The following is a 17,698-nucleotide window of genomic DNA, read 5'->3' as shown; positions in this document are numbered from 1 at the left end:
AACCATTTAGAAATTTAATGTTAAGAAGAAAATATTATTTCTTATATTAAAAAAAACTATAAGTGAACCTCACTTGGCAATGAATGTAGCCAAAATATTATATCATTTGACTCAACTCACTTTTATAATATTGTGATTTGTCGAATTACATGAATATATGAAAAAGAAAAATACCCATATATACATATAGAATCCAAGCATCTTGTATCTTAAGCCTCCATTACTTTTATTAGTATTAATAATAATCCCCCATCGCTTAGTGCAACAAACAAGGCTCCCTATTATATCATATGGAAAGCCCAAAGCTTGAGATAAAATCTTCAAATATATAGAAAGAAAACAGTCCCTGAAACAACAAAATAAGCTCTTTTCCCAACCTACAGAATTGACAAATATATAAAATAACAAAGCCTCAATCACCTTCAGAGAAAAAACTGAAAATATAGAAAACAAAATGGAAAACTAAACTCTGATATTTCAGTTCATTGCATCATAATCATCCAACTTCTCATTGTATTGCAGCACCTTCCTCCGTATCTTAGATGTGTCTACCCATGTAATGAAGTCTTCCATGTTCCTTGTTACAAGGAATGCTGGGTCTGTCACTGTCTCTGGACCCACTCGAATATGTCCCTGCTCAATATATGTGACTGCTTCTTTTAAGTGCTCGGCAAACTTTAGGTGAACCAAGACAGTTGAAAGCCTACGTCTGCAAGCAAAGAAGAACGCAAAGAGTGGCTACTTGGAAGAAGAAAGGCACATTAAGAACTACCATCATTCAGGCAAAAGAACCTCAACTTTAACTATTGCAGTAAAAGAAATTTTTTGTCAAACAATAGCCATTGCAAAGCAGAGTCTAATCTTAACTGTTCTTGGCATTCGTTATGAGCACCATGCCAGGTTAATAATTATTCAATTGTTGAATCATTCAATTACCTACAAAAGGATGATACTGATAACTGATCACATAGAGCCAAGCTTTTCCTAGTTGGAATTACGCCCATATTGTATCTGCCAGTGATAGAGAAATGACAGATGAATCAAGTCTTTTATTTAAGATATGCAAACTCATGCATTTAAAGGAAATCTCAAGTCAAATATTTCAAAATCTAACATCTTGATCTTTTCCATTAAATGATCTCATAACAACATGTACATATAAATTAACGAATAATATCTATCATTGAACAGTAAAGGATTCAGGTGATACTAATGACAAAGCACAATGATCTGAAGTATGAATATAATAATTTTTGTTTTCTTTGCAAAAGCATATGAAGAAAAGCAGGGCATCATAGATTTAAAACCGCCTTTCGGGCATGTGTTCTTAGGATTTTACTAGCGTCTAGCATTGATCCTCGAAATTTCCTATTTATTAGAATAGGATATACTGACTGTCAGTATAAGTTGTATTATGTATTTTGTCAGTTTCATTCAAACTTTGGGATGTTTGGAAATCGATATTCCCTCCCTTTTCTCACTCATTCCCCTCTTCTCCTCTCTCCCTACTTCGTTCATCCTCCTTGGCAGCATCGGTTCTTCAACTAAAATTCATTTTCTACAGCAATCCAAATAAAAAAAGCATGCAGCAAATGAAAAACACCGACAAGCAATACCCTGAAGTAATCCCATTCTGCATGGTCTATTATGCATTTATACAGGTTAACAGCATGAAATATTCATTCAGAACATCTACAATATATTTTTTCTTTTATACCAAAAGAATATTGAAAAAAGAACAAAAAATCCTAGTGGCACAGCCACTACTAGCTTAAACCAGAAGTAGTATGATATAATCATATTTCAATGAAGAAAACTCACAGCTTTTCTAACAGCAAATCAGTCATCTCGATTCGAAAAGGATCTCTGGGGTCCATCTGCTTCAATACATTAACCAACTTCTGCGCCATCCGGCACAAACTCGAATACCTGTTTTGGATTTCAACCACAATAATTAACCAAAAAAAAAAAAAGAACCCAACTCAAGAATCAAGAGAAGGAGGTTGAGAAATGAGATACTTCTTGTAATCATCACGGCCAGTGACATGATAACGGTGCATAACGAGATTCTCTCGGTGGCCACCTTCTCTTTTCCATTCCAAAAAATTTACTTTCTTCAAAAGTTTCTTTTCATGAAATTTTAGCTGCCTCATCCCTCTTAACAACGATGGAATACAAGGGAAAAGAAAGGGAGACCGCTGCTTTGGTTTTCCGTCGTTGGTGGCTGGATTTCACAGAGGAGGAAAGGGGCAGCTGCTTTCTTGCCTAGGGCAAAAATACTTGGGCTGCCTCAATTTGTAGCTTTTGGTTCAAATTATTTTAAAGCCTATTTAGTCCATTATCAAAATTATTTACTACGAGATTAATAAACCACTAAACAACCTTATTAATTATTACAACTGAAATTCTTTTTAAATTGACTTTTTTATTTAGAAAAATTAAGGTACATTTAGATTAAACTAGTATTTAGGCTCTTTTTTTCTTAATAATAGGCTTTTTTTTTTTTTTGCTTAAATAGGCTTTCAAAAAATATTTTTCAGAGAAAATAAAAATTTTTATTTTTTTATAATTTACATATGTCATTATTGTTAAGAGTCCCTGGTTTAGTGATAAAGAAGAAAAATTAAAACATTAAAGTTTTGAGTTCAAAGTCTTACCATGTATAGATTTGATTCAACTTTATATTAAATTTTTTTATTTATGTTGTAACTTATTGATTAATTTATTTGATTTTTTAATGATTTTGTATATATAAATTTGATTATAATTATAATTTGTACTTTATAATTTTATAAAAGATATCATTATCTGTAGAAAGTTAATAAAATTATTGTAGCCCTCAAAGAAAATGACAGCTTTACCATTAAGTGGTAAAAGTATAAAATACACAATTATGTTTTCATTGATGCTTTAATCATTATTATTTTTGTTGTATCGTAATTAAACATATAATAATTATTAAATTTAGTAGATATATTAATATGATCTTTATAAAGAGTTTTAATCATTTTTAAATATTCAACTCTTTCAGCAGAAATTTTTGTTTTTTTTCATTTTTTGCTTAAAATGTTTAATAAGTTCTGTCTACCACTACGGAGGCGTAGTCGAGTTAAATGTATCCATATCATTTCAATCTTGATCAGTCCGGAAAGGTGATCTACTACTACGAAGCAAAGCACAAAAACCCCTCGCCTGTTTAATTGAAAAATAAAAATAAAAATCACCAACCATAATCAAATGCATTATTGCACCACAGATGGTTTAAGGTCTACAGAAAACTCCTGAACCCTCTAATATATAGTACTTATTCCCTTCACCCATTTAAATAAAAAAAATACAACACATCAAATTGCAAAGATACCAACCAAAATATGCCGCCTATTGTACAAATCATACATTTAAATTAATATTCTTATTTTCCACATTGTAATACAATATTACAAATTCAACCTCAACAGATTACTAGCCTTCTCGGTAATCATGTAAAAATATAAGTAATGAGGACCATGTTTGTAGGAAAATGGGAGATTGTCTCAATCTAAAGCGAGGCCTTCATCATCATCGTAGAGCTCCACGTCACCAGAATCATATCCACCCATCAAAGAGAGAAAAAGTAGAACTGAGAGTAGCTGGGCTGCTAAAAAATATTTTACCCTCCTCTTGAATGTTTTCTCCTCCTCTGTTTTCTCCTTCTTGGGCTTGCTCTTTGGCTTTGAACCTAATGGGGGACAAAAGGAAGGAAACCATGTTTACTATAGCTCCAAATTGTCTTGATAAAATGAGTTAGTTGACACCAATATCCAGCAGCATATAGGAATAAACTCAAATTACAAAAAGGCATCACAAGTTGCATAATGCATATCCAGACTTAGCAGCAGACTTAGCATTATCATCAAAAACATCAGTAAAACAACATAACCATATCAATACTACAGTTCAATGCTCATAAAATCAAATATCAAAATAAATTTTGTTTCCTGAAAATAATATAGCCTGAATTTTTCCTGACATCAGTAGCACAACAGCCAAAACACTGATCATTCTTAGAATTCTTTTCATTTAAAATGGCATAAAAGGATAAGTTTTATAACTGTAAATTGTAGGATAAAATAAAACTTTTTACATCCAAAAGCAAAGTATAGGTATAAGGAAAATTATTAAAGGAAGAAGATGATGAAGGCCAAGACCAGACAGCCATAAACCAAAGTAATTAATACTAATTAACAAAAAGAGGGGAAAAAAAAAAGTCACTTTCAGATGCACTAACTTACTCCAACTTGAGGGACCTTTTCTCGGAGCTGATGATGAAGGGACCGAGTGAAATTGTGCACCAGTAGATGATGAACCAGACTCAATCAACTCCATTTTAAGTTTTTCGGCATATCTGACAATATTATCATGCTCCAAGAGTTTGCTTCGAAGCACTGATGTGTTCTAGTAGTGCAGAATTGCAACATGTTTCAAATAAGTCCAAAAGATACAAAAAAAAATGCATTTGGGCTTTGCTTGGTAGGAAAGATGGAAATGGAGAATGAATATATTTTAATTAAATTTAATTGCTATCTTTCTTCTCTACTAAACAAAACTTACTATATGGTCTAAGGTTGAGTCTATGGTTTAGCACATTCAATAACCATATTAAGAGTAGCTCAAATTGCAAGTAAATAGATCACTTCTGCATACAGTACTTTCCATGAATATATCAGCAAATCCCCTAACACTTGAAAAGGGGAAAGTTCTGTATTGTAGAAGCTGTGATACTGGACTTCTATTCATTCATATATAGGATCCTCTATATTCTTATTTAAATTCTTCCTTGATCTTCTGTATTCTTATTTGAATTCTTCCTTGACTACTACTTATGTTTCTTTTCTTTTCTTTTCTTTTCAAGAGGAAATATCTCTAGCAGAATCTAAATTGAAATCAGGATTAAAATCACAAAGCATAAAGTCAATCATCACTATCCCATTATAGCAAAGATCCTAAGGAGTGATTTTTAACTTACTATACCACCTTTTGCTTTTAGTGGACCTGGAGACTCAGAATCATGTATTTCGTGTTTGGCTATGATGGCAGTTTAGCAAAGCATCATAAAAGTTCCTAAACTCATAATTTCCATCTTTAGGTAAAAGCAGCCACAATCATTACAATATACACCATCAGGCATCAGGTACCATGTACATCTTATTATAAGAACCTATCAAATTGTTAATAATTGCCATGAAAGATATAAAATGACTTTGATGTTTGACATAAATGAACATTTTAACAATATCTGTCATGACAAACACACCACTTATCTGCAAAACCTATAAAGATTATTGCAGAAAAATAATCAGCAGGAATGTTTCCCTTAACTACAGTCTACAGCTATGTAAATTTGCATAGTGTTGCTCCCATCGACAGCAAAACTTTGGCAATTATGCATCTTCCCAGTAACTCAAGTTTTTTCAGCTTACTGAATGTTTAACAGAAGCAAATAGTCCTACTCAACATAGGTCACATAAGATGTTTGAATCCAAGTTTAGCATTTATAATGATTTAAATCAACCATATGATTAGTCAAAATCATCTTCCAGAGATAACAGCTAGAATACAATAGTATAGCTTCTGAAGTAACTCACAGGTAATGCATGAAGGGTGACAAAAGCATGTCCAAGAAAAGTTGCATCCAAACTTGATGGCCTGCAAACATGTAATAATGCAGTTGTCTACATCATCATCAGGTTTAAGTAAAACACTACTCCTTTTAAGAAACTACTCAAAAGTACTATAGCAAACAGGTTTTAAAATCTACACCAGGATATCAATAGGAATTACCTATCATCAAAGAGGAAGCTCTGTTCTCCTAACCTAGTAGACAGAGCGCAGTAAGCAATTTTTGCTCTCTTGTAAATCTGCCCATAAGGAGAACATAAATAATTACAATTTTGAAAATCTAGTACTGACCCTCAACACAGATGTCAGTATATGAAAGTACATCTCTACTGTTTCTTAGTAGCACAAATGTAAGCGTTGCTGACTTCATGTGTACATGCATGCAGACTCACACAAGAGAAAGAAGAAATACAAGGAAAAATCAAAGGTAAAAGAGGGACCTCATCTTTTCTCTGCTCGGCATTGTCTTTAGTTATTCCAAGACGCTGTTTTATGATATATACTTGCTTTAGGAATAGAATTTTTCCTATTGGCCAGGAAAGATCAGAATAATAAATCTTGTAGGCTGATCTTCCATCAGACCCCACCCATAGCTCATACATCATTGCATCAGCTAGCCAAGAGCTAATCATTGCTTTTGTTGATATCCAATCAGGGACAGATTCGAATTCAGAGTCCAGATCAACAATACCATCTTGCTTTAAACGATCAATAACCCCACCGTTCTCATTATTGTAGGCAACATAAACACCAGATTCAACATAAGGAATTTGGTCTGACATAGAAATAAAAATGCATTATATGAATATATCTATTTACCCAAATACAAATTTGCATGTGATAAACACAATTGACATGCAGACGTTTATGATACAGCAATAGGTCAGTAAAACATAATAGTAATAAGCAGGCTATTGGACAGTGACCAGTGGTGATATCTCAAAATAAGGGACTTCAACCAATTATTTAAATATTCAAAACAATAGCTAAACCTTTTCCATGTTGTGAGGTTGAATATATGGATCACATTCCACCACTGTGCCCCAAACTTAACAATAAAGTAAGAGTAAGATCATTGTCTGGTTTATAAAAAACACAAAAATGGTGGTAATCATCAATTTCAAGCTTTATAGATATCTCAAATACGTATGCTTACAGAAACATGTCAAAAAGGTTGTTTAACAGAAAAAAGAAAATCACCAGGATCATGTTTGCTTCCAATTGAAAATTTACAGTTGTAATGAATCAATGCACTCAATATATCCTCCCCAAACCCCCAACCTAGATTACAAGAGCAACCCCAAAGTAACATCCTAGAGAATTCAATGTTTTAGGTTAGCTGTTAAGTTCTGCAGCCGAGCGTTTGGCTAAATGTTCCCATGGCAACATTGTATAACCAGGAAGAAGAAATCTAAGAGAATCAAATAACCCAATAAAAGAAACCCAATTGAATGGGGAAGAAAAGAAAAGGAGAGAAGGAAAGAAAACCTGAATCAGGGAAGATGGAATTGAAAGACAAACGAAAGGGAATGTGGGCAAGCTTGAGATAGATGAAAACGGGTAAACAAAGAGGGCAAGCAGTTGGGAGATCAAAGCAAGGCTTTCTTGCGACCAGCGTCAACTCTTCGGCTTCCCTCTCTGCCACTTGCTCCATTTTCTTTCTTTCCTCTTCACTTCAGCTATCTCTGTCAGTAATTTAACAAAGTGTTTGAGAAGAAGAAGATAAAAAGCACAGGACTAGTCTTTTAATGGGTTTTTGTTCTTTGAGGTGGTAGGGTTTTATGTGGTTTTTGTTTTTTAACTAATCATTTATTTATTTTATTTAAATCATATTAGGGTTAATATGATAAATGATCCCTAAATTATAATGATATCTTGATATAGTAGCTGAATTTTAAAAATTTTTAATGTGCTAATATTATTTTATATGATCATTATGTTAATGGAATCACTAAGTGATCTTATTACTAAATTGGATGATTTTATTACCAAATTGATCTTAACTGTTAAGATTTGAAATAATTTTATTTGATTAATAATTATTAATTATTAAAAATTAAATATCATTGTATTTGGTATTATTAAAAATTAAAAATTATTTTGTTTAAAAATATGAAAATAATTATGCATATTGTAATAGTTATATAAATTAATAATTTTAATCTTGTTTAAAATTAATAATTTGTAAAATATTAATAATATTTATTTATTTTATAATAAAATATTATTAAATTATTAAATTAATAAATATATTTATTGATAAGTAAATTAATTTTTATTTATGAATTATGTTAAAAAAATATTTGAATTAGAAAATAAAATATTACCCTAATATAGTTAACTTTAAATAATGATATGTGATGGATAAATAACTCTTTTAATACCACATTAATTAATATATTCATAATTCATATACAGTTTTAAAGTTTAAGTATCACATTTAACATTTTAATATAGTTTAAGGACCATTCATAATATTAATATTTTATATTATATTACAAAGGATTAATGTTATAAATTATCCTTAAATTATAGTAAAATATTCAATGTAATACTTAAACTTAAAAAATCTCCAATATAATACTTAAATTATGAATTTATCACTTATCCCTATCGTGATTATCTCCAAATGATGACACATGATGCACAAACAATCTTTTAAGTACTATATTAGTTAACATTATAATTTAAGTATTACACTAAAAATTTTTAAAATTCAAATATTATATTAAACATTTATTATAGTTCATAACTCATTCATAACGTAAACCGATATTATAAAATACATGGTTACCATATAAATTTTGTTGATATGGATGCTTATGTGAATATTTTTTTTGATACATAGTAAAATTTTTAAAATTCTTCTTTATAATGACATGTAAAATATTTTTTAATTTTAAATTATTTATCAAAATATATATATAAAATTATTTAGTTATCCAAAACTTTAAAAATTTAAGTAGAAGATCCATTCATACATATATATATATGTATGTATGTATATGTATTGACATTGTTTATTATTAACTCTCTTTTTTTTTTTTTTAGTTGGCTATATCTTTTTATAGAAAGACTTAATTTTAAATTTTTTAAGTGTTTTTTTAATAATTTTTCAAGTTTTAATTTTACATTATTAATATTTCTTTCAATCAATTTAAACTTAAATTGATTAAATAGATAAAATTATCCATTTAAAATAAAGAATAAATTATAACACAAATTTCAAACTTAAAAAGTTAATTTATTTAATTCAAATTTCATTAATTATGTAATTATATCTTTTTTAAATTTTAAAATCTCAATATTGAATATTTTTACCTTTATAAATTTTTTTATATTCTTTTATTTTTTAAAATTTTTTAAAATTTAGGAAGACAAATATCACTTATTAAAATAAATCTTATTTAATTCAAATTTCATTAATTATGTAGTTACGCAATTGTTTTTAGTAAAAGAATTCTAAAAAAATATTACAGTATTAATTAATATATCACCAAAATTTAAGTAAATGAACAAAAAAAAGAATTAAAGTTTATTTAAATTGACGATGAAATTGAAAATATCTTAAATAATGTAACGATAAAATTAAATATTATAATATCAAAATTAATATTAAAGATATGAGTTTGAGAACAAATGTAACGGTGGTAATGAATTGGATAGAGCAGTTGATTGTCCCACCAAAAGTAATCAATTAAAACATATCTTTTACTTTAATTTTATACTAAGACAACCGATTACCTTAAAATCCAAGGTATTTAACTGGACCCCTTCCTCTCCCATCCGACTAGAAGAGTAGCGGAGGTTTTGGCTCTAAATGCATCTCGTGGAGTAGTAACAGAACAAAACCCCCTTAGATTCCATCGTAGGAGGTGTGATGGAATCTAAAACAACCCTCGATGTATAAAAGATTATGGGAAGAGCAAAAGAGAACAAAAGTACAGGGAGTATTTATATGTGTCATTTGCACTATAATACAAAGTTATTTATGCACATTCTATTTGCCATTTAATTACTTTCACACATACATATACCATTGCATTACAAAGGAAAAATAATCAAAATATATGATATAATTTTATCTGGTCATGTACTCTTATAAATCTTAGTATTGTAATGTATATGATGCTCCTTAACAATTGTTTATGATTTTTTTTTTAAATCTAGAGATTCTAAAAGATAAAAAGGAAAAAAGTTATTTTAAGGCAATAATGTAAATATATAAATGGTAAAGTGTTGGATTTTTAGTTAAATGATTCAATTCCAACACCTTAAGTCCTTAAAATCATGTCAAATCAAATGTGAACTTTTATTAGATGAGTTTGTTGAAAAAAAAGAGGTGATCAGGGTCAATGTTCCAAAGTTCATTTCTTGCAAACCCCTGCTGCTCAAGAGGATCATTTTTTTTTCGATTAAAAGAAAAAACATCGATTTTGTTTGGGTTTACTATTTTCATTTTAGTATAATATTAATAATTTTAATAATAATAATAATATTTAAAAAAAAATAAAATAAAATAATTATAAATTATATAAAAAAATAAAAAAAAAACAAAAATTAGGGTGGCTGGCATTACTATCGCCCCCGACTAGCCACCCTACAGCCCTTTGACCAGCCCCCTGTCTACCCACGCTCACCAGCCTACAACCACCTATAGCCACCCAAATCCTCTTTTGAACTCATTCAAAAACTCTCAACTTCTTCCCCTTCAAGCTCCCTCGGACCTTCTCTAAAAAAAAAAGCTCTCGAAACCCCTTCAACCTTTCTTTCGGAGATCCCTTCTCAAAATCTTTTAGACAGTTCTTCACCTTTAGACACACTACCCACAATACCCTCTCGGACACCCAGACAGACCAAAAAAATCTTTCAACCCACACCAACCACGAAAACAAAAACACAAAAAATAGAAACAAAAAAAGAGTCAAACAATCCTCCCCGTAAGTAAGAATCTCAGCCCAGAAAGTCTTGTAAACAAGCAAAGAAATCATCAGCTTCAATTTTTTTTTAAAAAAGAGAGAGAATAGAAAACTTTAGACCCGGATTTATACAGATTGGGATCATTTCTGGCGAAAAGGAGATCGGATCCGAAAAGATCGCGTCGAAGAGAACTTCTGAAGAATTTTGATATTTTTCGACGACTGGAAACCACCGACAGCAACTGTCGGCGGTGACTCAGACGGCGATCGGCAAGGTGGTTTGGTGCCAAATTTTGGTTGAAGCCAGAGAGCTCTCTAGAGCTCTGGATCCCTTTTTCTTCTGAAGAAGGTTGAAATGAGCTAAAAAATTTTTTTTTTTTATTTTATATAGGAAGCAACAAGCCAAAATGACACCGTTTTAGGCTAGAAAAATCCGCGCGTGAACCCGGATCTGACCCGAGATTCACGCAACTCGACCCGTGGACTCGTTCTTCAATAGCTACTGATCGATCTAATTAAACCTTTTTGAACTAGACTGAACCACTCCTCAGTCGGTTCGACTAAACCTAAGTCAAACCAACCCTTTTTCGATCCAGCCGAATTAGGTAAAAAAAAATTTTTTTTAATTTTTTATATTATTATTTTTGTTATTTTAAGTATTTTTTTTATTGATGCATGATAAATTCTTAAATTTGGTGGAATAAATGTTTAATTGCTTAAATAATAATAAAATTGAAAACAAATAATAATTAAAAATATATTAAAATGCTCAAAAAAATAATTTTTATTATTTTTTCTGCCTGGATGTTGGAGGGAATAAAAAAATATTTTTCTAAAAAATAATTTCGCCTAGATGTTGGGGAATTATTATTAATAAATTTTCGTAAAAAATAAATATAAGTAATTTTTTAAATTAATTTTTAAAAATCATTAAAATCGAACTTGCTTCGAAAATTCGCCTAGATGTTGGAGATTTTTAAGATGTTTGTATTTTCTTAAAACGAAACCTTAAACACTAATTTTTAATTTTCAAAATCCCTTAAATCCAAACACCCTAAAATCCAAAACCCCCCCCCCCAAAATCCGAAATCCCAAACCTTTAAACTCTAAAATCCAAACCCTAAAATCCAAACTCTTAAATCAATACCCTAAACCTCAAAATCCAAACCCTAAAATCTTCAAACTCTAAAATCAAAATCCTAAACCTTCCATTTCCTAAAATTCAAGTTTTAAAACCCTCTAAACCTTAAAACCAAATCTTCAAAACCTCTACCCAAGACCTTACTCAAAACCTCCTAAAAATCCTAAATACACGTGTGAAAATTCTATTTGAAGTAATTTGTTCCCGAATGCCACCTAGATGATGGGGTATTTAAGAAATTTTACTTCGTTAAGTCTTCTCACACGATTTCGTAATTCACATTGATAGTAAGACTAATAAATAAAAATTATAACAATAAATTAGGATCTTAAATATAAACAGTCGCACCTAAGCTCTGCCTAAATATTGGAGAGTTCGGGTGGTCTCATTATACTTAAGAATCCAATTTTTAAATTGCATCTCATTTTACATAATATTCATTAGCATACATACGGTAGCATGTTATTATCAGTATTTATTTGCACTATTCTGTCTTTAATTTTTATTTACTACTTGGTGATAAAATATTTTATAATAAAAAAAGAATAATATTTTTAAAAAAAATTATGATATTACAAAAATAAAATAAAAATAACATTCCGAAAGAAATAATTCTTGGTACTCTGTCTAGATGTTGGAGAGTCACCAATAATTTTCTATAAAAGTGTTATTTCATTTTAAGGATTATTGTGTTAAATCTTAAGCGAAAAGAGTTATTTCAAATTCTGCCTAGATGTTGAAGAATTTTAAGATAATTCTTTAACTTAAAGATTTTCTCAATATTTCTAAATAAAAATTTTAGCAAAAATATTTTTTAAAATGAAGGAAATTAGTATTAAATTTTAAGTCAAAATCATTTTTATCCAACACTGAAAATAGCGCATAGTTGAATGTTACCAATTTATGGGTGTTGTAGGGGTGCCAATCCTTCCCCACACGTAACCGACTCCCAGACCCAATCTGATTTTTCGTAGACTAAAATTTATCTTTTTGATAAACTTTAAACTCGTTTTTATAGTTTATTTAAAAAGAAAAACTTTTGAGTGACCAATCACACCCCAACAAAGATTGGTGGCAACTCTCTTTTATTTTTCTCGATTTTAAAACTCATTTTACGTCTGACGATTCCAAAACCGTTAGACAGCTTGGCGACTCTACTGGGGACTTGTTTGAGAGTCAGGCCAAAATTTTAATTATGGCTATTGACAATGGTTGGATTTAATTGATTTTATTTGATATTTAATTTATTTTTTTATTTTATTTTTTGAAAACATCCATGTTAATAAATAAAATAAATTATATGTTAGTTGTTACTTCATTTTGATTTTGTGTTTGGTTATGATTTATTAATGTTATTTTTATTAATACATTACTTTGCACACACTTTGCATATTCATTTGCATGTATGAGCTCTATACTTGGGCTCTATCTTTTTTAAGAGAAAGTGAAGTAGCTACGCTCTTGTAAGGTGATAACCTCCGTATTTGCTAGCAAAACACTTCCACTCATATTGAACCTTTTCCGTTAATAACCCATAATGGGCGAGGATCAGGGAACCTTACTAGTCGATAATAGGCGATGATGTGAGGAATAGTCTGGGAACCTTCAGACATACAAATCCTAACCCAACATATCGTGAGCCATAGGAAGCCTGCCTAGGATAGAGCCATGCCACCTTTTTAGAAAATTACCAAGAATTAGGACATCATACGTTATATTATTTTGTTGTATGGTTATTATATTATTTTTCTTACTTGTTTGTTTTGAATTCTTGAGTCATTTTATTTATTTTTATATATATCCTTTGATTATGTGTATTATATTTGAATATGTGGTATTTATTTCAGGTCAATCATTGAAAAAAAAAGAAAAAAAAAGGGTAAAAGAACATTTTCAAAGATTAAAGATTTTATTAAATTCTTTGTTTATTGGCCGAATAAAGACTAATTTTCAAGCCTTATTTATTTCATTTTTCCTTCTTAAAACAAAAAATTTTGTATTTTACTTCATCTTTTGCATTTCATGCATCATGATAAAATAATACATGTATCCAATCTCATACGCATCATGATAGGATAATATGAGCATTCCATCCTATCCACATCAATGGACAGTGCGTGCATTCCATGTTATACACTTATTGATAAATGATACATGCCTACCATACGCGTCTTAATAAGTAGTGCGCACATACCATCTCATTACATGTTTAAAGGTATTGTCAATTTATTAGGATGACATAACACAAGCATTGCATTTCATGTAAAAATATAATGAGCACTTGACAGGTTCATGCATTCCATACAAGTATATTGCATTAGTCATAGAAATACATCTCATCACTCACGTAAATATGTCATAGCATTTTATGCATATAAATTCATGAGTGGTGGGGTCGTATGGAACAAACGTTATATTTCATATCCCATTATCCTTGCAGCATAACATTTCTTACGTACACATTCATAGTTGATAAAAATTTTCATTTGGGCCATTTGTACATATAAAAATTCATTGTCATAGGCATATATGCATTTCATGACATTCTGTAGCCATCATATTCATGTATTCATACTTCATGTGTCATTGTTTTTGTGATATTCATTCAATTAGGGTAGTAATCTAGAATTTTTTGTCTAAGTCCTGGAATAAAATGTTTGTCTTGGTGGGAATCAGAGTCATGAAAATGGAAGATCAATTGGAAGCAAAGATTAGTGCTTTGAAGTTAAATCAAGATGAATTATGGCCTGAGCTTCGAGAGATGAAACGACAAATGGCTCAATTGATAGAAATGATTAAAAGTAGTGGTATGGTTGAGTTAGTTGCTCCTCAAAGACCGTTGTCACTTCTGTCAAGTCAAGGTCAATTGGCTCTCGTTAGTTCTAGCACTTTGCTAGAGCATGCTAAAGTATTAAGTGATTTGAACAGTGACTAAGGTTTGGACGAACTTAAGAGAGGAATGGGTGAACTAGCCATGCAAATGACTGAGCTCAAAAGTTGGATTTTCAAGAATAAGCCAGCTGGCTTTAAACAACCTTCACAAACTATCCCGAGTCCAAACTCGCACCCAAATCCTTCTTATGATCATTTTCAACCTCCTTTCCAAACACCTAGGATTAGGCCCCCAATTTTCATGCAACCATCAAGAATTTCACACCTGAACCCGTATCCACCATCTCATATTTCACAATCGTCTGTTCAGTATGCTATCCCGTCACTACCTTTTGAACGCAATCTTCAACCTAAAGTTTTTCAATTCACCCCAAGACTAACTAAGCTATCATCTTTTTAGCAAAGCAATACAACCATAAGACAGAAAAACTCTGGCAACACCAAAGAAAAAATTTCTGTTAATCCAATACCTATGTCTTACACAGAGTGTATCCATTACTTCTAGAAAACTATCTCATTGCCCCTATCACTGTTGAACCTTACAAACCAACTTTCTTCGAATGGTATGACCCCAATGCTCGATGTGAATACCATTTTGGCATCATTGGCCATTCTTTGAAAAATTACACAGCTTTGAAACATAGGTTGCAAGGACTGATGAAAGTTAGATATTTAAGTTTTGATGCCAAAATGAAGCCAGTTATTCATGAGAACCGTTCTTTTACCCATGCTAGGATGGTAGGCAGTGCTGCAGGTAATAATAGGGTTAGTTAGGATGATGAATAGAAAGCTTTTTAAGCAAAGGGTTATCCTCTCTAGTAATCATAGTCAACTATTTTTTAGGAGAAACAAAGGGAAGTGGGAGCAGGTTTGGCACTTTTTGGCCCCAACCCTAGAATGGTTCATGATGTATAAACTTGATGCTTTTGAAAATGAATGAAAACTTCTTTTAACCTATATTTTTTATGAATTGATGCATCTATTTATTTTATTGGCGTGCCTAAAAGAGTGTAAGAAATAATGATGGTTGCAAGTATGTTTTCACCAAACTTTTGAGACAGAAAGGATATATCTAGATAACTTCACCAAACTTTTGAGATAGAAAGGATATATCTAGATAACCCATTTTGAATATAGGATGGAATTCAAGTTTTCTCTCACCAAAGTAACAAAATTTGACTTGCATATCATGCATCATTTGCTTGAATTCATTTCTTTTCATGCCAGCTAAAGACAAGGAATGATAATTATAAATATACTTTCGTCAAACCTTCGAAGCAATTTTTTTATATAATAGAATTCATGCCATGCATTTCTGACTTCTGGTAATTAATAAAAGGTTCAAGGATAGCTATTCTAAGAAACGAGATCAGTTGAGTCTACACACTTATAGCACTTGACTCAGTACTAAAATCATGGAAAATGAAGATGCCAGTCTAATGGATAAAGTAAAAAAGGCTCAATGAGAGATCAGTGAAACGGTTACAGGAATGCAACAAACATGAACATACAGTTGGCAGAATTAAAACAAATGTTAACAGAGTTGACAAAAGGAAAAAAAATTGTTGAAACACACAAGGCAAGGAAAGAAACAGCTGTTGAGACACCATTGTATCTATTTAAGTCCACATATGTTCAAGACACTCATATGTCACAAGTACCTCAAACTACTCATCAACCTTTTACTGACATTTTTACGAAGATGTCATCAATTCAGACAAATGTCGATCTCAAATGCACTATTAACGACTCCACTGCTGTGCCTAATGGGGATGATTTTAAAAAATCAAAAAAATTAAATAGTGTGCCAGATCTATTAAGAGATACGATAATGAAAGATAAATTTGATCTGTTGAAAGAGAGATTAAAGGTAATTGAAGGCCATGATGTGTACGAGAATGTTGATGCCAATGAACTTAGTCTAGTGCCTGATCTTGTTATTTCATCAAGATTCAAAGCCCCATATTTTGAAAAGTATAACGAAATTGGATGTCCTAAAATACATTTGACTCAATACTGTCACAAAATGGTTGGGTATGCTGGTGATGAAAAGCTGTTTATTCATGTTTTTTAAGAAAGTTTGACTGGGGCAGCAGCTAATTGGTATTATAGTATGAAAAACAGTGAAATTCGTACTTAAAAAGATTTATCATGGGCATTCTTGAAGCAATACTAATATATGTTGGAGTTGGCTCTAGACCGATTAACTTTTCAAAATATAAGAAAGAACCCTAATGAGAGCTACAAAGAATATGCTGTTAGATGAAAGAATATGACATATCAGGTACAACCACCTCTTACCAATAGAGAGTTGAATTCCCTGTTTGTGGATACCCTTCTTTCTTCCTATTATAATAAGTTGATCAGCAATACTTCATCAGAGTTTACGAATTTATTATTTACTATTGGTAAAATTGAGGATGGGATAAGAAGGAAAAGAATTATAGATACTGGTGATGAAAAAAGATGAGATATTTTTTACAAAACAAGCCTAAGAAACAATTGTTAGAGGGCAAAATGAAAGAAATCTCACTATGATGCAGAAAGATCCAACGAATGATTATTCACAATGGCTACCATATTATCCCCAACCAATATTTTTGATCGATAATTTTCCCCGACCACTTCATCTGTGTGCTCAAATTTCTTCACCACGAACAGAACCAAGGATCAACTTAAGCCATTCACAGAGTCATAAGAGAAAGAGAGCTAAAATGTATCAATCACTTTCAATACCTTACGCTGAGCTTTTTACTTTACTAATAGAGAATCATATGATCTCTGTTGTTCTTACAAGACCCAGAAAGCTTCCGTACCTAAAGTGATATGATCCTAATGCTAAATGTGAATTTCATGATAGAGTTAAAGGGCATTCCATAGAAGATTGTACTACTTTTAAGGATAAAGTTCAAGCTTTGATCAACGTAGATGATGCAAAGTTTAAAGAGCTAGTTGGTAGTTTTGATGATTGATAGTAGCAAAGTTGCAAGTTAGTGATGCTAAAGTTGAAACATCAAGGGGGAAACTTTTGTTTATATAACTTTGAATATCATCTCAAAAGTATGATCAAGATGATAAATTCTTTTTG

General features: G+C 30.9%; 2 protein-coding genes across 3 annotated transcripts; both read right to left on the bottom strand.

Moving 5' to 3' along the window:
- Positions 1-306: 306 nt before the first annotated feature.
- Positions 307-2,292, bottom strand: LOC111302367 (uncharacterized). 2 transcript variants are annotated; one of them, XM_022898291.2, is made up of 4 exons: positions 2,020-2,292; positions 1,822-1,929; positions 937-1,011; positions 307-709 (listed from the first exon to the last, which is right to left on the bottom strand). In XM_022898291.2, the coding sequence occupies exons 1-4, from the start codon at positions 2,151-2,153 to the stop codon at positions 478-480; spliced, it is 549 nt and encodes a 182-aa protein (XP_022754026.1). In that variant the 5' UTR covers positions 2,154-2,292; the 3' UTR covers positions 307-477. The 2 variants fall into 2 exon arrangements, with proteins under 2 accessions (XP_022754026.1, XP_022754027.1); XM_022898292.2 differs by lacking the exon at positions 937-1,011.
- A 1,057-nt stretch (positions 2,293-3,349) lies between these two features.
- On the bottom strand, positions 3,350-7,425 carry LOC111302365 (mitochondrial outer membrane import complex protein METAXIN-like). Its single transcript, XM_022898290.2, has 6 exons — positions 7,147-7,425; positions 6,099-6,433; positions 5,821-5,897; positions 5,625-5,685; positions 4,272-4,434; positions 3,350-3,718 (listed from the first exon to the last, which is right to left on the bottom strand). Exons 1-6 carry the CDS (start codon positions 7,310-7,312, stop codon positions 3,534-3,536), a joined length of 987 nt encoding a protein of 328 aa, XP_022754025.1. The 5' UTR covers positions 7,313-7,425; the 3' UTR covers positions 3,350-3,533.
- Positions 7,426-17,698: the final 10,273 nt, after the last annotated feature.

Source organism: Durio zibethinus, chromosome 15, assembly GCF_047325235.1.
Source record: "Durio zibethinus cultivar Kanyao isolate XHJ-2024 chromosome 15, ASM4732523v1, whole genome shotgun sequence".
In the NCBI taxonomy this organism is placed as follows: Eukaryota; Viridiplantae; Streptophyta; class Magnoliopsida; order Malvales; family Malvaceae; genus Durio; species Durio zibethinus.
Note: the sequence above shows the minus strand (reverse complement) of the source record. Positions and strands in the feature narration are given on the sequence as shown.